The sequence below is a fragment of the Nymphalis io genome, chromosome 8, assembly GCF_905147045.1.
Source record: "Nymphalis io chromosome 8, ilAglIoxx1.1, whole genome shotgun sequence".
Classification (NCBI taxonomy): Eukaryota; Metazoa; Arthropoda; class Insecta; order Lepidoptera; family Nymphalidae; genus Nymphalis; species Nymphalis io.
In genome coordinates this window covers 9,911,218-9,931,551 of record NC_065895.1, presented here as the reverse complement: position 1 = coordinate 9,931,551, position 20,334 = coordinate 9,911,218, and the positions used below count along the sequence as shown (strand labels likewise).

The window sequence follows — 20,334 nt, the reverse complement described above, 5'->3', positions numbered from 1 at the left end:
TGAAATATTGGTAGTATTCAATTATGCGCTTTAAAATGTAATACATACGTTAGATCGAAGAACCAAGTTGTACCTTGTGATTGTATTATTCTATTGACATTCATATAATTATTTTTATTTCCTTTCAGACTTTTGTTATTTTTACATATTTTATGAGTAACAGCATTAAACGACGAAAGGAATATTAGTATATTATTATTTTAATTCGAACTTGATAAAAACATGGCATATAACCCTTATAATATTTCTACTTATAGCCGATTTAATTTATCGGATAGTAAATCTGATATACAGGTTTTGGTCAGAGAATATGGCTATCGAGTAAATAAACAAATTGTAAGAGAAGAGGAACACGAAATTTCGGGATTTATCTCTTTTGTTGAAAAAAAGCCAAAATCAATAGAGGACACTTGGATCCAAGATAATTATGAAAGATTTTTTAAAGATACACCTAATAAGAACATTGCTGTTTTGAGTTATTTGTCTGAGTCAGGATTCATTACCTCTTTACTATACTCTCCGAAAGGTGAATTTCTAATCGCTGGCCATTCAACAGGTTTAATTCAGGTAAAGCTTCCTATTATTATTTAGTAGGCACAAATATAACCAGTTGTTAAATTAGCTTTTTGTTAAAAAGTGACCATGGAGATGGTTGTTGTGTCGTTTATAACATTACGCTTCTCCGTCGAGGGCACTACACGATAAGGTAAAATTTCAACTGACATGTTACTCAGGATGTTTTCTTTTACCGCCAAGAAACAAGACAAATCATAATCACAAAATAAGACTCAGCGGCACTACATGCCATAAACGTATTCGCACGATACAGGTCGCCTATAGTGGGCAACGGGCAACGTATTAACCTGCGACCTGCGATTAATATTCCAGTTATAACAAAAAATAAACGAATAATTTTAAGCCTCAAAGCGCTTACCACCTTTGGACAATATAACTAAAGTATATCCTATGTATAAAAGTTTTTACCTGGAAAATGGATAACAATTAAGTCATTTAATTTTTTGTAGCGGCTTTAAAGCGTACTCTGATTTATTAATTGCATCGTTTTACATAAGAATTTTACTTATGCATTAATCTTTATTAAATTGAAACAATAAAATGAACTTAATCGATAACTTCGGTTATTAGGACTAGCTGTCTAGTTTTAAAAAAGACCGATTTCTTAGTTCCTAATACGGAAAAATGACAGGCGTATTAAATGTAAGGAAAATTAAATCATAATTGTAATCTGGTAAGTCATGAAAAAATATGGAGGAACAAGGCGAAATTTTAACGGAATATGTCAAATATATTTCATCCTATTACGAAAAGGAGGATGTTCCAAATATTTGGTATCCTATGTTTTATCAAGGACCTAAAGAGGAACGTAATCGCTACGCTTGGATAAAAGAAAACGATGAGAAATTCTTGCACAATACTAGGAACGAGATATTGTTCAATCGATGGTATTGTTCTGAATTGGGTGCCATAACGGCTTTGACCTACTCTCCTAACGGAGGTCATATTATCGTTGGCCACACGTCAGGGATGATACAGGTAGTTTTATCACCGACTGATTTTATTTTAACGAGGATGAAGAAAAGTTATTTAAATCTTGTTTAACCTTTCTTAACGGTTTTTTTTATTTATTTTGATAATATTTTAGGTATAGAATTTATTTGGCCTTAAATTTACCCGAATAAGCAATACAACTAACTTTCACACTTACTATAAATATATACTTTTAATTACAACCACGTACTATAACAAAGAAAAGAGTCCAAGTACGACGAAGTTAATGACTAGAGTACTAGCGAGTATATAAGTTACTCACGTTAATATAATATTGATAACGATCAAAGTTAGTTTTCAGATTAAAACAACAAATCGATTTTGATCCAGTAAAGTCCTACATCAATGCATTTCTGGGTTAAATATCGCTTAAAGTTTGTAAAAATAAAAAATAATACTAAATTTTGCTCATTTTGCCGATGGTCAAAATCATCCTGAAAACAAAGAAAATCCATGAGGCAGACATCCAGGGCTCTGATTTTTATTATCGGACGTAGTTTCAAATATATAAAAAATTAAGCTCTACTAAGTCATTTAGTAGAGCTTAATACTAGGTCATGGTTCATGGACACCACCAAAGTCTAGTAGTTGTTAAGAAAAATCCAACAAGCTCAATACGGGGGTGATAATATGTTGAGTACATAAGGAGTTCCTATGGCTACCCTGTGAGATCATCACGAGACCACCTTCACAGTACCATGTACCATATTGGATTATCACCAAAGATACATATTTAATACTTATACCAAATTTCAGCCCAATCGGCAGTGGGAACTATCATCAATTTGACCATATAACTAATAATTGAAGTTGAATAAAAGCTTGTTAAAATTACGATTACCTTAAACAGGTACATAGTAACTATTCATCGGCTTACATCATCAGGAAATTGTCTATCCAGTAACCAATTTACAACTTATCTGAAGAGACTTTAAAATTGTTTTACGTGAATAGAAACGCACAACCAAATGTTATCATTCTCAAATAGTAATCATAAAGTAAATAAAATATTATTTGAAAATTATTTTATTAGATGCGCCATGGGAGTACAGGAGTAGTACTCTGTACGCTGCGCAACATCCAGTATCCACCGAAACCCGTTTATGCTTTAGAATACAGTCGTTCAGAAGAAAGGGTTTGCTACGCTGCGTGCACTGACGGCGCCATCTATCGAATCGAAATACCTAACGTTAGTTTATTTAAAATGAAATGACACTTAATCTATTGGATTATATCTTCTTCTTTCAAATGTCCAATAAATAACGACAGAAAGAGACAAATCAAACGTTTAATTAAACAGCCAACAAAAACTATGCAACGTTTATAAGTAAGGCTTACAGAGAAGGTGACATTTAACACCAAACAAACAATTATTTCTTTAGAATTTTTTTTATAAAATAAAAAATATTTATCCACTTCTCATCACGTCAGAAAGAGATCATCGCTCATTTAACGATAAAACTTAGGTATTTTGTACATAATTACTAAATCTGTTGTTTTTCTGTATACACACATAAGCAAAATCATATATGTGGATCAATTCAATATACTACTTTAACTACTAAAACTACGTACAAGTTTATATCACATACAGCTTCACACATCGATAGACGATCCTCCAGAATATTGCATCCGCGCGGATCCCGCGCTAGAGTGCTTTAACACACAATTTTACGGAGCTCCTGGTATTTCTTCCTCCTCGACGCCGTTCATCACACGTACGTATCCACAGCGCATATAGTAATAACAGATATAATTCGAACAAATCGAATGAATGTTTTCTGAGTAAATTTGAATTTATTTCCATTTCGGTACGGATTTAGATATTTCACAATTTCTTAGTCGACTTTAAAATAAGGAGGGTTGCATGTTTTTTATAATTCTCTTATTAATGTCATTAGTTCATTCATTGAAAAGTATATATTATAGTAAGTTATTTTATTAGTATATACATAATCTGTTACGCTATCACGGCTAAGACACTGAACCGATTCTAATTAAAATTTGGTATGGAGCAAGCTTGACCCAAGGAATGACGTAGGCTATTTTTTTGTACCTACCACCTCTCATCACCTAACATGCGGCCGAACCAACGGGTGAAAGCTTGTTGGACATAAATGAAAGCAATTAAATGCTATATCTATGAATTAATTTTTAATTAAAGTATAGAATGCAATATTTAATATAGTTTAGTGTTGTTAAAAGCGAAATACTTCGCTTAAGATGCAACTGTAATAAAGCGTTCAATTACTTAGTAAAAGGAATTAGTTAAATATTTTAACAGAATGTTATTTACCGTAGAAAGATGCCCGGCGCTCTCCTTGGGAATAATGTCTGACCAGACGAAAATGGCCGTCGGTTACGGTGATACGTCCATAAAAATCTACGATATGGAAACTCAAGAGGTTAATTTGCGTTTAGTATTATATAGTTACCATTATCATGTAGTTACGTAATTATCATTAGTTATTTATTTATTTCCCGTCGAGTTGATACTTTAAATGTAGTTTTTTCAATATCACTGTAAGAATTTTATTTACTTTTTCTAAATATGTACTACGTCATTTTACTTAAAATGTTATTGATATTATATTTTTTGATTTGTCATTCAGTAATTCAGCCAGTATATACACTAATGCAATACTAATGCTAATCAAAGTGCTAACCCTTGTAATTATAGATGGTTTGGGGGTTATTCAATGCTCCTCTGCTAGTTGGTAATGATATCAGTTTCTTACGACATCAGGAAAGTATTCAATTGTAAATACAAATCAGAGATATTTGCCTGGATGTGAGCCCGCGTCTTTCTGTAAAAACTTCATATACATCTAGAAGTATAATATTAATTTTATTTGTCAACAATCGGCGTCTTACTAACGTAATCATGACAATTGATGATGATGTTTCTTTGTCTAGTTCTGGTCCGGTTGAGGCCATTTTGCATAAACCTTGTCTAGTGTACTGAAACAACGTTTCAAACAGATGATGCCAAGGGCGCAAATTAGTTATTTTATATTTAGAATTATTCAAGAGTTTAGTCTTACTATCTGGTAAGGTCATATTATGCATACAAACAACTATTTTTTTCCTGTCACATTAGCGTTAAAGTATGATTTTTGTCGTAGCCGTTTTACATTTAAAATTTATAATCATTGGATATTTTATTAGATTGTATATTTTACAATCTTTGAAATCTAAATAAAATATCCTCAAGAAACGAAATAGTACGAATGAAATACGCCAGGTGTTAAATTTATTGTTATTAGCTCTAAAACATTTACATTTTCTAGTTACTCTTCACTGAATATGCATTAGAATTTACATTTATTACCGAATAAGGGAATTTAAATACATTTGATTAGTATGAATAATAAATATTAACCGTATTGTATTAAAATACTTTGAAAACTAAAATTTTGCATAGTATTTACATTAATAATTTTATGACTAAATAAAATATCTATATAATGTAAATATTTTGGACAATTATTTTATATTAGATTCTGTATAATTCTAAAGTGAAATAAGAATAAAATAAATAAAAACAAAATCAAAAGAAACAGCAGGTTTCAATTTTCAAAGGGCTGGTGAATTTATATTGGGGACCAGGGACCAACGGTAGCATCATAATAATATTACAACAGTATCATGTATCCACTAGGAAATCGATTATTTTGTTAACAGTAACATTGAAGAGCAGAATTGTATTAAAAGTAAAGATAAACTTGTAAGACCAAGTTTTAGACGTCCCTGATAAAGATATTTTTATTTATACTATAATAAAATCCAGCAGATCAGATCTTATATTTACAGATGAATAAATTTAAGGTACAACTTAAAAAAATATATATATTTAAATCATAGATTCATTGGGTGGTAGGGTTTTGCGCAAGCCCGTCTGGGTAGGTAACATCATATTCAGTCCACATTAATCCACTGCTGGACATAGGACTCCTCACAGGCGCGCCAATTCTCCCGGTCCTGTGCTAGTCACATCCATTGAGCATCCGCCATTTTCCTAAAATCGTCTGACCATCGGGCGGGTGGTCTGCCCACTGGCCTTTTTGCTTCTCTAGGCGGGTAGACAGTATCAGATATTCTACCACTAAACAGCAATGCTTAGTACTATTGCGTTCCGGTTTAAATAATGAGTGAGCCAGTGTAACTACAGGTACAAGGGACATAACATATTCATTCCCAAGGTACATCTGGTGGTGACCACTCAACATCAGGTGGCCCATTTGCCCGTCCACCTATTTATAACATAAAAAGGTATTTGTATTATGTTGTCTAGATTATATAGATACTAAATATTATTATTATTATTTATTATTATTATTATTGTTGATTATATGCTGTATTTAGCTTCTTAAATTAAAATTTCGTATTACAGAAAGCGTTTACAATAAAGTGTAGTCCTCGTCGTAAAATGGTTCAACATAATCTCGGTTTATTGGCAATATCAGATAGCTTTTACGAGTTATTCGAAAGTTAACCCATGTGAAGTAGGTCGTCGGTCAAGGATTCCGTTATCGTGTTGCAGTACTGAAAATTGAGGAGGATTAGATTTATTTTGTAATAGTTATTACACGCGACTTGGCTCTCGTGCATTTTCCACTATTTGACGATTGTTGCTATCCGGCTAAGAGGATCATTAAATAAGACATTTTCGCGATTGATGTAATGTATATGTAACTTACAGCTTTCATAGCATGTGAGGCAAAATTAATTTGAACTGGAATGATTTTTTGCTTTATCTGGTTTGGAAAATTTTTAGTGTTAATATATAAATACCTTTGTCTTTTAGCATTGTAGTGAGATGAAAAACAGGCATAACGGATTTAAGTCTACTCAGAAGTTTAACATTCCCACTGCTGGGCTAAGGATCCCTTTTTGAGGATAAGGTTTTGGAGCTTATTCTTATATTTTATTATATTTATATATGGAGGTTGGTGGAATACTCATGAGGCTGAAGTTCAATGAAATTATACATATACAGGTTTCCTCACGATGTTTTCCTTCACCGTCAAGCACGCGATGAATTAAAATAACATATTAAGCACATGAAAATTCAGTGGTGCTCACCCGGGCTTGAGCCCACGATCATCGGTTAAGATTCACGCGCTCTTACCACTGGGACATCTTGGCTTTTTATTAACATTTCATAACAATCGCCAAATGTTTGCGTGCTTCTCGATTAAATAATATACTTCTCATAACTGTAGACAAGTTACATTGATCGCAAGTTCGTTCATTTGGAGTTTCCGCCGAGTTTCTTTCGTCGGTTCTTCTCAGGGCTAGATGTTTCTTTTCCGAACCGGTGGTAGTTTCTAGTTTGACTATGAATAAATAATTTTGAATTTGATTTTTACTTTTTGCGTTCTCAAAGAATATAATTTTATAATTATATTTTCCGGGAAAGGCTTTTCTTACTAAATGAATATAATTATTTCATTAAAATACATTTAATTGGTTACCTATATCGTTCTCAAGTATTAAATAAAAAAGGATAGACAATCTAGTCATGTCAAATTAGTTCAATATAGAGATTGTATTCAGCCAATCAACCCTATTGTTTGTATGGACTATTACTTGCTGTAATATTTAAGCTTCGACCAAAAAAAAGAAGTTTTTGCAATGCTTTGTTATCGATATCGATATTTATATACACTGTAATGAATGTTTTAACATATATTAAACACGAACAAGACATGTAACTATGCGTTACGGTATATTTTAATTGTATGATGTATGTAATGTCTGAATTTATATCTGTTAACACTTTCGGAGCGTAAACGCCTATATCAACGTCATAACTATTGTGTCTTGTGTACGGTCTCAGAGAGTGTTAACATATACGAACATTGCGTGTTTTTTACCTTATTACGATTATACTATTGAACTGTTAGTGATTAAATTTGATATACAAGTAACTTGGGATAAGGATATAAGTGGATCTTTTGAGAAAAAACGAGGACGTATTTGAAGAGAAATGTGAATACATATATACTACCATAATATGAACTAGTACGAGTCATCGAAAGTTAAAACATATAATAAATAAATAATTAGTGTTTTCAGTGTAACAATTTTTTCTATAATATGACCATATTTATTTGTGATCGTGTTCTAAATAATATAAAACAAGGTGTCGATGAGGTATATTCGAAGATATTATGTCATTAATAAAACGAAGGTCTCTTCCAAATCTCAAGTCTCTATGACTTTTATATTTTATATAGGCTGGGCGTTGTTAGCTAGTCAGTAAGGACTTCGCCTTTTATTGAGATAATAATAATTATAGAATTATTGCTACTCGTACGAATAGCAATTAAGATAAGTATATTATGGATAACAGCTTGATGACATTCATTTAACTTATATCAAAGAATATATCTTCGAATATATCAAACTTCGTCTTCATATTATATTAGCTTATATTCTCCTTAGTTAATTCTATAATTATACGTAATAATAAAACATAAACGTAATCAACTGCCTCGTTGGTCTAGTGGCTTGATGTAAGGCCGCAGAATCGGAGTTTTTCAGTCAGAAAATTCTCAGTAGCAGCCCGGAGACTGGAAGTTGGTAGTGTCTACACTCCCGTGCCTTGGATAGCACGTAAAGTCGTTGGTCCTGCACCTGAACTCTTTCCGGTCGTGTCGGATTACCGTCCCATCGGGTTATGAGAGTTAGGGAATAGAGAGTGCACTTGTGTTTGCGCACACACTTGTACACTATAATACCTTCTGCGTAGTTGGCTTATCTCTCTTGAGATTGACAGGAGGACATTATTATTTATACGTAATACATATTATATAACATAAAAGTATAGACGATATCAGAATATCTTATTATAATAGTTTTTTATCTTTCGATTGATTGTTTTGCATTCATAGATATTAAAATAAATTGTCATATTGCTTTTTAATTCTACATCAGTCTAGGAGTTCTCTGCTATCGTAGAAATGATCTAAATATCAGTAGATTTGTATCAATGAGTATTAAATTCGAATAATACTGCTTTCAATTTCTATATAATGACTAACTTTTAATTTTTAAAGAAATAACTAAGTCTTACAAATATTATAAATGCAAAAGTAAGTTTATTTGTTCTTTTGTTTTCTTTCACGGCTTACACTGAAAAATCACTCAACATTAAATTTTGTATACACGATGACAGACGTACCGAAAAGAACACAGTGTACATAACAAGTCTGCCTTTTCTTATGCGAAGCTGAGGGCGGAAACTAGTAAATCATAATCTCGAACTTGTGCTTGGAGAATGTACAACATATCCAAAGGTTAGAATTTCAGAAAGGGATTTAAGCCTGTGTTTTCTGTTGTCGCGCGATGGCTCGTACGCCGTTGAAATAATTATTTAACCACCGTCAAATTTGATTGAATATGTAAATATTTACTATAGCAAGGGGCGAAGTATTATAACTGTAAACAGAAAGTTCTTTGATAATAAATTAATTACAAAGGGTCATTACATTGTTTGCATATCAAGTAAACACAAACTAACAACTCACGCTTAGTCGTCGACAAAGTTCAGTTTTGTGCTCTTTCAGGTGGATCTAACGTACAAGGTTCACAAGTTACGTCTGCAGTTCATACCGAAGAAGCTTCAGAGGATGCATTATGGAGCTGTTTGTGCACTTCGATGTCACGATCAAAAACCATTCATGTTTGCCAGCGGAGCTTGGGATAATACGTTAAGGGTGAGTTTTTGAACTGCCCCTTGTGTTCCCACAGTCCTAAACTTTTAAGGAGAACGTTTGGCGTTTTACCGTTTTGCTTTATTGCGGTTCGTTCAATATACATGTGGCAGAATTTTATACGTGCCTGACATATTTTATTTCTATGTCTAGATTAACACAAAATAAGACTATTTTTTATTGAACTCTGCATAAATATTTATATCTTTCTTTGAAGTTTCGATAAAATAACGGCGTGACATTCGTTTGTAATTTTGTATAGTTACTGTAACTCATGAAAATTAAACATATATAATCATGATTGACACAAACTTATAGAGTACATTAGGTATATATATAAGATATTATATTTATGAGTGAGTCTAATGAAGACAATTGGAATGTCTAAAAAACGTAAATCTAAAAGCAATAAAATTGAGCTGCAAAATGAAAATTTATTCATAATATTGATTTTAATTCGAAATTCAGCCAAAATCAGATCGTCTAAGTTTATTTTGGATGCCCTCAAGAGATATTTTAGCAACTGACATTGAATTCTTAAACACCGCTCAACTGTAGAGCAATTAAGTTAAGTTTTCCAAAAATATTGATTATGACACAAACATGATGATGATGATTATGACAAAATACATGGGCAAAACGCCTGTAGAAACTGCTAGAACAAAAAAATGTTAAGTCATCATGAGTTGAAAACTGGGGATTTAAATTTAATATGACAAATATAAAATAGTACATAGAGCGGGATCTCCAGCTCCATAAGCTAGCTACGGGAGTTGGTTGGTTGAGTTGGGTTCAACCCGGGTGAGGCCAATAAAAACATCCGTAACAGCCTGTGAATGTCCCACTGCTGGGCTAAAGGCCTCCTCTCCTCTTTTTGAGGAGAAGGTTTGGAGCTTATTTCACCACGCTGCTCCAATGCGGGTTGGTGGAATACACATGTGGCAGAATTTCAGTGAAATTAGACACATGCAGGTTTCCTCACGATGTTTTCCTTCACCGTAAAGCACGAGATGAATTATAATCACAAATTAAGCACATGAAAATTCAGTGGTGCTTGCCCGGGTTTGAACCCACGATCATCGGTTAAGATTCACGCGTTCTTACCACTGGGCCATCTCGGCATAAAAACATATTTTCAAATAATTTAGATATTGTAATATATTTACAATAATAGTAACAACAATACATTATGTTACAATTATTTTCTTTTTAATATTCAGTAAATACATAAATCAGTCTTTAAAACAAATTTTTATTGAGCATTAATTTAATATGAAAGAACTTCGCTGTGCTGATGTCACTCTACAGGTGTGAATGCCCTGTGCAAGTCCGTTTATATAGTTCCACCCCACACTGTATATTATACCGACAAGCAACAATAGGTATCAATTTGATCTAATGTGCAGGGTGAATGAGATGGGACGCATCGACATAACAAAAATAAACAAGATTTTATACTGTCTGCTCATAAATACTACATACATACATGGAAACCTAATCCTTCTAACTTTATCAACTTATAAAATTGTAAGCTTTAAGATTATTATTATAATATAGCTCATATATAAGAGGATTTATTACGTCATACGTAAACTTTTTCTCTAGTAATGCGATAACATATTCAACTTGAAACAAAAAATAATGAAAAAGGTCTCTTTGACGCAGGTCTGTGGTCGACATGACTATTAAATTAAATGAAGCTTCATTTCTGATGCTTCATTTAGACGTTTCAAGTGGCTCGGCGAGTACATTTATATAGTACATTTCTTTGTAGTAACCATAATTTTATATAATTCTTTATTGGTTAACAATTTCGACACGTTCCTTTATACGTAGTTTTGTAAGATTCAAGTCACTGAATGAAGCTTGTAAACGGTCCTCGGATTAAACATTGCGAACAACGACCGCGTACTCAAAGCGTCTCAGTTGAGATTAAAATATTTTGCTCAGCAGTTAACTGCTAGAATTATTTATAAAGCGCTCCTTTTGACCGTTCGCATTAATAAAGAATAATATGTGTATGTTTTAAGCTAATCTACATACTTTTAATGCTTATAATGTACTTAAAATTGGTCTTATTTACCTACCTACAGTTTTTCTTTGTACATATTTTTGATAGAACAATATATCATAAAAGAGCACTATTTTAATTTGCTACCTGATGATAAGTTATCGAAATGCGCATAGGCATTGGCGCCCGTAAGAAAATTATATTAACCATTCCTTACATGGCAATGACACCACTAAACGTGGGAACTAAAATGTTATGTCCCTTGTGCCTGTTAGTAGCATTGGCTCACTCACCTTCTCTGCTATGAAGAATTATATTGCTAGGATATGTGATTATTTGTTGGTATGTACCCAGGCGGGCTTGTACAAAATCCAATCCAATTGGTATATATATATAATTTAATATTAAGTAGTAATACGTATTTCTTCTGGTCGTCTGAAATAGACGAATTGCTTGAAATCAACTTGAAATTAGTTCTACTTCTTTATTGAATGTTATCAACTTTTATTTGTAACGAGACTGAAAATACGTATTATTGTTGTATCATTGTTATTGTTATTGTAACACCGTTCCAGTTGTTATTGTTTAATGACAATAGAGTATTTTTAATTATTATTTTTTTCGATCATTTGTTGTTACGCATTTTTTTTATTGTGTAGACACCATGTCGTTAACTATTGTTATAATAAAAAAAATGATTTTCCTTAACATTTTGTTTTTTTATACGTCATCTTAATTTAATCCGATTTTAGGTCTCAAAGTAAAATACTGGACATTATAATAATGTAAAATAAGAATCAATTAAGTAAGCTTAAGTGTTCTCATTAAAGTCCTTGTTATATAAATTTTTAAAGCGAATATTTTAAATATATATTACAATATATGTCGCCATATTATGGTAATGCGAATACAACTGTCTCGCATGTTTTCATGACCGCCAAGCACATGTAAGTTTAATGGTAAGCACCATTAAACTTACTTCCCGAGTTTCAACCCGCAACCTTCGTTTAAGATTCAAGTATTCTAACCACTGAATCATACTCTTCATACATAATAATAATAATTATTATTTTGGGTAGATTTGGGACGTAAGATGCAAGGTCGGATGTGTTATGACATTCGAAGGTGTCAACATTTGCAGCGACAGCATTGATTTAAACGTAAGTAAAATTAAGATTTTTGTAACAATAGTATTTACTTTATTTATTTATTTACTTATAATTGTTACTTTTTACACAGATAAAATAGAATAAATGAAATAGAAATCAATATAATGAGATCGTTACAGCTTAAATATACATACAATATAATAATACAACACAAGATAGGTCAGACACATGTACATATTATGCACATACAAAAATACATTAAAGAACATTCACCGTAACGGCCTGTGAATGTCCAATGCGGGTTGGTGGAATACACATGTGGCAGAATTTCAGTGAAATTAGACACAAGCAGGTTTCCTCACGATGTTTTCCTTCACCGTCAAGCACGAGATGAATTATAATCACAAATTAAGCACATGAAAATTCAGTGTTGATTGCCCGGGTTTGAACCCACGATCATCGGTTAAGATTCACGCGTTCTTACCACTAGGCCATCTCGGCTTTATATTATATTTATATTCTCGGCTTAAATACATATGGGTGAAGAACATTCACACATATGTATTTATTGTAACATATTATTTGTATTCATCGTGTTAGGTGATTAAATGAGGTCGATGACATCATTTTTTTTTTAATTTTATCAATTTTTTTCTATTATTAACTATAAAGAATTTAAAAGCGTTGTTAATACTTTTGACGCAGCAAAAGTTCAATACAACATTTACGTTGAGAATTATCTGTTTTTCATTGCTTTTGCGCTTATGGCAAAACAAATGAGCGTCGTAGATACGCAACAATTTCTCTCTTCCTGTCATCAGTAATTTGACATTCAAAAGAAGAAGACAAGCTACTGTGTCATAATACAACGTTTATTGTTAAAGGAAATAATACAATACATTTTCGAAGTCAGTAGTAACTTAATAATTCACATCTTTTTAACATCAATAAGGTACCAACAAAAAATACATGTCTCAACCGGTCGTAGTTTCACTCCGTGTAAGTATGATATTGCTGATTGCTGTCTACTTGTCTACTTGTCTAGTTTTCTACGATCTCTTGGTTAGTAGACATATCATTACGACAAAAACAAGACGCTTTTTTTTCGTGTCAGACGATCTCCCTAAATCTCTTTCATGCCATTTTTGGCATTATTTCAGCAGTGACTTAGAAAACATTTTTATCTACCTCGGATGAATTGTAAAAATTTTATATTTGTTTGTGTATTTTTTTATTCGTATACATCTAATAAAATATATAAATTCTTTTTATGGAAAAATTGTTTTTTAAATGAGTATTTATATTTTCATGTTAAAATTGTCATAATGTGGTATATTTAAAATTAAAAATATCATAAAATGTACATTTTACAGATATATAAATACATATTATACAAACACACACAACTTTAAATATATTCAACACCTCTGATGTTGAATATCAAATTGATTTTATTTTTCAAGAAGGCTTTTGACAGATATTCAAATTGCACTTTAAATATAAAAAATATATATTAATTTGCTTTTATTTAGTGTATCGTAAATATAAACAGAAAGTAAAGGGAGGCTCTAAAATATCGTAATGATAAAGTCATTTTCGTATATTTAACATATCACGCGGATTTCGTAAGATTAATCGAAAAATATGCCGCGTTTTACTTATAACATGAAAGCGAGTGATAAATGAAGGCTGTTATGAAATTACGCCTGTGGTATTCATGTCGTGTGCTAAATTTACAGATAGGCATTTTAACGGCTATGTATAGGGCACGTTTTATTCAAAATATATCGCATTTGTTTAAGCAAAGATAAAAGGAGAATCGGCCTTGTCACGTTTGTTTTGTCATTTGACGCGTTCGCAATCTCGTAAATAGGAAACGCGAACATATTTCAATTTATTTATTTAAACGTTATGATTGTATTAAATTCACTCGATATACCTCTTGAAATGTCACCAGAAACAACGAATCCGTTTTATTTAAAACTATCTACCCGTTCTATCTTTGTATGGCTTGGAATTTGCGGTTTAATAAAACATTTATATCGAAGGACAAACATAAAAAAATAATTTTCAAGCCATAGCTATCGCTGGCATCTCACCAAAGTTTAATCAAAATTATGTAAATCGGAAAGTATGGAGGACATTCATTTTTACTCATTAAGATATTAGTTAACGTTAGTCTCATTCATTGTTCTTGTATAATATACTGGTATAATGTTCTTGTATAATACCTTACTGGTGGTAGGGCTTTGTGGAAGCCCGTCTAGGTAGGTACCACCCACTTATCAGATATTCTACCGCAAAACAGCAGTACCTGGTATCGTAGTGTTCCGGTTTGAAAGATGAGTAAGCCAGTGTAATTACAGGCACAAGGGACATAACATCTTAGTTCCCAAGGTTGGTGGCACATTGGTAAGTAAGCCATGGTTATCATTTCTTACAATGCAAATGTCTATAGGTGTTGGTGATCACTTACCATCAGGTGGACCAAATGCTCGTCCGCCTTTCTATTCTATAAAAATATATATATATCATTACTTACATTTTTTTCTTGCTTTGTAATCTTCAACACTTACATATTTAAAAAATGAAACATGCGCCAGCCTAACTCGAATCTTAAGCTCCACTCTGTCTATAGATGGTAACACTTGAGATGTTTATAGAGCTGAGACAAGGTAGTTTTAATTAAAAACTCCGCCTTTGTCGTGAACTTGTTCTCATTCAGTTCTGTCCCTCCCTCGTTATCAACTTCGACGCTCCTTCATAGTTTGTTCAGAGCCTTTGAGGTATATTATTTTTAATACTTTTCATTAGTATGTGCTCGTAAAGAAGTTAGTCGTTGCTCTCGCTTATTTCGAATTTATGAGATAATCTTTATCTTTCCGTTTATAAATCATGAATGGAAAGGTCAATGACTCACGAGGCTTTAACGTCTAAAACTAAGACTAATCTTCATAATTCCGTTCCTGTCGGCTACAGACTTGATTTTAATCCTATATCAAATGGTTAAACATAAAGGCAACATAAATGTTGAATACCTTTATATTTGAATTAATAAAAATGTTGATATAGCCCAAACAACTTTGTAGCCAGTATTACATTAAAAAAATTACTATTTCGAACATATATGGTTTATTTGGTAAATAGTATTATATAAAAGGTACAATGTTTTGATATATTATAACAAGTTTACTTTGAATATAACCTATCCTAAAGTAAAGTAAGTTTGTAAATGGCCCACTGCTGGAATGAAGCTTCCTCTAATTTTGACTAGAAGCTTCGGTGCTTATTAAACAAGGCTGCTCCAATTTGGTTTGGTTGAGTAATTGCAGATTTCCGCGCAATATTTTCTTTCAATGCAGATAACGACAAACAAGAATAATTTGCATGAAAAATGCAGTGACGCTCGCCCGAATTTGAATCTGCATTTTTAGGTTATTCAGATGTTTTAACCACTGAGACATTGGTTCAAAATTTACAAAGACTTATTTTGTTAATGTTTTTAAATGTCTCGGAAGCGCCTAACGAATAGTTTAATTCTACAAGTAAACAATACAAACAAAAACAACAACAACTGACGCATACAATGTTCAGAGGGATCACTGCATTGCCGGTAGCTGGCAGCCGACACAGGCCCTTACAGTATGGGATTTAGTTGCCAAGAAAAGACTGCACATCATACGAGCTCAGAACAGGCGTCCAAATGTCGACGGAGAATATATTTATGCGTGTCGATATTGGAAATCAAAACAGGTATTTTGTTGTTGTTTATTAATAATACGTTTATTTTATTAAAACTTCACATTTATTACTAACAAAATTCTAGCAAGGCTTGAAATAAAAAATATGAGACCAAAATTAAAATCGACGACAAAAACATATTTAACTTAAAGTCTATGTATTTTTATTATTATGGTCGTGACAGCTTATAATTTACCGTTATAATTTAAGAGTATATATACGAAAAAGCCTGGCGGCGACTGTTTTATTCCCCAAGGTGTGTTATAATCGTTAAAGCCGCTCTATAGTATAATCTGTCACAAACGACTTGCCGTGAGCTTCATTAATTAATTTAAATTTAATAATATTGTAATATCCTTGGAATATTGGATAAGGCTTTGGGAACATATTGACTTTATTTGATTCCCAGAAATCCATATCCTAATATGTCGATTTGGAGTCTTAATATAAATGATTAAATTTGAGTATTTTTTATTTATGAGATATTTAATAAATTGAAAATAATATCAAAATTATTTACGATGGGAGTGTATGATCGAATAGAAGTCACTATAATATTATACATAGCTTTTTTTTTTTAAATTATTTCTAAATAATTACGGAGAATGGCAAATGGGCCACCTGTGGTAAGTGGTCATTCAAACATCTGCCACTTGGGTATCCATCAATGCTGGTTGCATTGGAGCAGTTTTACGGAATTAGATCCAAGCCGAGAGGGCTTGGATCTAATTCCGCAAAACAAAAAAGGAATCAATCTTTCTTGCTTAAGATATTTTCTTAGTGTCTTATGTCTATGGGTGGCGACATATTAATATTAGGTGTAATGGACACTTTCTTTTGTATTTCTATTATTAACGAATCTAATATGTATAAATGAACAGACAAAAGTCGCAGACATTTCTACAGCTTGTACAAAATAAACTGTAATATTATTTTAAGTATCGTTTCGCTGATGGCCCCGAGGTTTCAGGTAGGTTGTTTTCCTTTAATTCTACGAAAATTACTAAGTACACTGTAAGCAGATATTAAAGTTTCTGCTTTGTAAGGTCGACTGCGGTTTTGTTTGAATATTATTTGGATAATTCGATTCAACTTGCGCAAGTTTTGGACGTTGAAATGTTAATTGCTTTACGTGATGTGGATTATATGCCATCTGCTAATAATTTTGTTGAAAACAATTTAAATAAGTATTAAAATTTCCAGCGTAACTTTAACTATTTGAAATAAATTTTTGAAAGAATTTAAATTAGTTAGTTCTTCTTAAACTTAGGATCTTAAATCGTTTTACTGTCTACGTTCAACTGAATTTTGTTTTTATTTAATGTTTATCTAAATAATCACAATATCTACTTAATATAGTTTGATGAAATCATCGCTATATATTTGTGTTTAATAATAAAATCTATTCATTTTCTAGTTCAACAGAAAAGGTAAATACGCTATCATCGGCGGTAGCGGTACAGACTGTCTCGAAGTTATAAACTTGCACAACCGATACATAACGTGTTCTTATCCAGCTGCGGGCGCCATTTTGGCTGTCACCAGCCATGAGAATAGAATTGCCTTCGCGGGCACTGCCCCCGTTTTCAGCATAGTAAGTTTTCATGACCCGAAGCACGAGCCGTACAAATTAGAGGACGAATCCCAGTGTGACTTCAACATCAAAGACCTGACGTGGTTTGACGAGATTGATCGGAATAATTCTGTAGGCGTTACCGATCGTAAGTCACAGGCTACTAAAGCTGGTTCTATAATGAGTCAACCCCCTGTTTTGTCGATCAATCAAAATTTAACTCGATAAATACTTGTTTTTGTATTGTATTTTATTGTAAAATTGATTTTTAATTGTTTTATTTTAATGTTTAATTATAATCTGTATAATATTCTATTAGTTCTTATTTTTTCATTTATGTAATAATAAGTAGTTTCACCTAGCTGCTATATTTCGTTTATAATATAATAATAATAATAATGATTTCCAAAGTATGAAACAAATGTAACATTTAATAATTATTTACAGTGAAACTAGAAAAACAACACCTCGCTACCATTTATTACTAATTTAAAACGTCATCAAACAATACTCCACAAACACATTACATTAGGATACTATGAGTTTAAATATTGGCAACATCAGGTCGTAATGCCGTTTGAATTTGAAGGCAGTCTTGTCAGCAGCGAAGACCACTGCAAGCGCAACAGTATTCTAAATCCTTGATTGTATTTCACCCATTTGCACCCGAAGTTTTTAATGTACTGTATTTTTAATGGCTGGACTGATTTTGATGATTTTTTGTGAGTGTATTTGAGCGGATTCCGTATAGAAGCCAGTACAGTACATCTTCATTCTTCGATAAATAACGATAAACGATTTCCTTTTATTTAATACTTACAATAATATTTCTAACCACATATATATATATTTGTGAAAATATAATAATAATAATAATAATATCCTCCAGACCGATTTCGGCCACGGCGGCCAATCTCAAGAGAGATTAGCCAACTACGCAGGAGATATTATAGTGCACAAGTGTGTGCGTAAAAACAAGCGCACACTCTATTCTCTCATAATCCGATGGGACGGCAATCTGACACGACCGAAGAGAGCATATAAAATATATATCTTATATAGTGACGATAATATATCACTTTTTTTTAAATAGGATAAACAGCATCACCTACATTTATATACAGAGTTATTTATAAACGTCGTATTAAAATATGTTACAAATAAATGAAAGGAAAAGGCGTGGGGATTAAGGTAGAATTTATTAAAAGCACCGTTGATTTATTATTTTTGTTTTTATAACTTATTTATAGCCGAGATAGCCTAGGGGTAAGAACGCGTAAATCTTAACCGATGATCGTGGGTTCAAGCCCGGTGAATTTTCATGTGCTTAATTTGTGTTTATAATTCATCTCGTGTTTAATCGTAATCATTGTTCTGCGTTAGTATGGGTAGAAACTATTCTAACAAAAGCCATTACAATTATGTATGATATAGCAAACGTAACGAGTTGCCAGTCCATTCACGCACGCAAAATTACGCATCACGGTAAAAATAATCTGTATTCATTTAGTTCAATGGGAACTCATATTTTCATGCCCAACCGACCAGTCGAAATATTGTTTTCATCAATGTTACAATAACGAACGCTCGTTTAGTAGAATTGCTGGATGTTGCTATAACAATAAAAACTGAATATACTAATTAAGCTTAGTCAATTAAATATTATTGTTTTAAAGAACAACGTTATACAATAATCTTCAGTCAAGATGAACGAAAACATATAAAATTATTAATTAGTCTGTGGCTTTGTTACAGTATCTGATTATTATAACGATTACAAATGCATATTATTTATTTATGTTATGTATATTTTGGTGATTATATAATTAATTGACGAGCCGGTTGGCGTGGTTGGTTGGTGACATGCTTTTCACGCCGAAGGTTGTGGGTTCGATTTCCACCCAGGACAGACATTTGTGTGCATGAACATGTTTGTTTTCCTGAATCTGGATGTAATTATGTATATTAGTATGTATTTACAAAATAAAAGTAGTATATGTAGTATATTAGTTGTCTGGTTTCCATAGGTCTGCTTAATTTGGGATCAGATGGCCGTGAATAATGTTCCAGGAAAAAAAATTTAAACTTTTAAACGTGAGAGTTGGGATGATTCCTTATATTAATCGAAGACTGTGCGCTTCAAACTCGGATTAGTACCATCTAGTTTTGATATTAATATATATTTATAACTAATTTCAATCAATGCAATCATCGTGAGGCAACCTGCATATTTCGGATGGAATTATGCGACATATATTACACTCGTATTGGAGCGTGATGGAATAAGACCTAAGCTTTCTCCCCCAAGAAGGGACGAGAACTTAACTCAGCTGGGGGACATTTATTACTTTAATGTACTTAAAACGTGTTACGTTATATATAAAACTATAAAGACGTAAAACTTTTGAGACGTATGTTTGTCTTATTATTTATATATTTTTTTTAATTAATGGTACAATTAATATATATTTTTATGACTACTTGAAGTGATTACTATTTGTCGGTATTGTATACTCAGTAAACTAAAACGACGAATAAGTTGCAATGGCATTTAAATAAAGAAAGCGTTTTTCAACAGCGCGAACTCGTGTGCCGGGCGTTGGTGAACTT

At 32.2% G+C, this 20,334-nt stretch overlaps 1 protein-coding gene across 1 annotated transcript; it reads left to right on the top strand.

The window, feature by feature from the left end:
* Positions 1 to 222: 222 nt before the first annotated feature.
* On the top strand, positions 223 to 17,952 carry LOC126770399 (uncharacterized). Its single transcript, XM_050489796.1, has 8 exons — positions 223 to 567; positions 2,603 to 2,758; positions 3,164 to 3,287; positions 3,871 to 3,974; positions 9,144 to 9,293; positions 12,381 to 12,461; positions 16,005 to 16,163; positions 17,569 to 17,952. The coding sequence occupies exons 1-8, from the start codon at positions 223 to 225 to the stop codon at positions 17,950 to 17,952; spliced, it is 1,503 nt and encodes a 500-aa protein (XP_050345753.1).
* Positions 17,953 to 20,334: the final 2,382 nt, after the last annotated feature.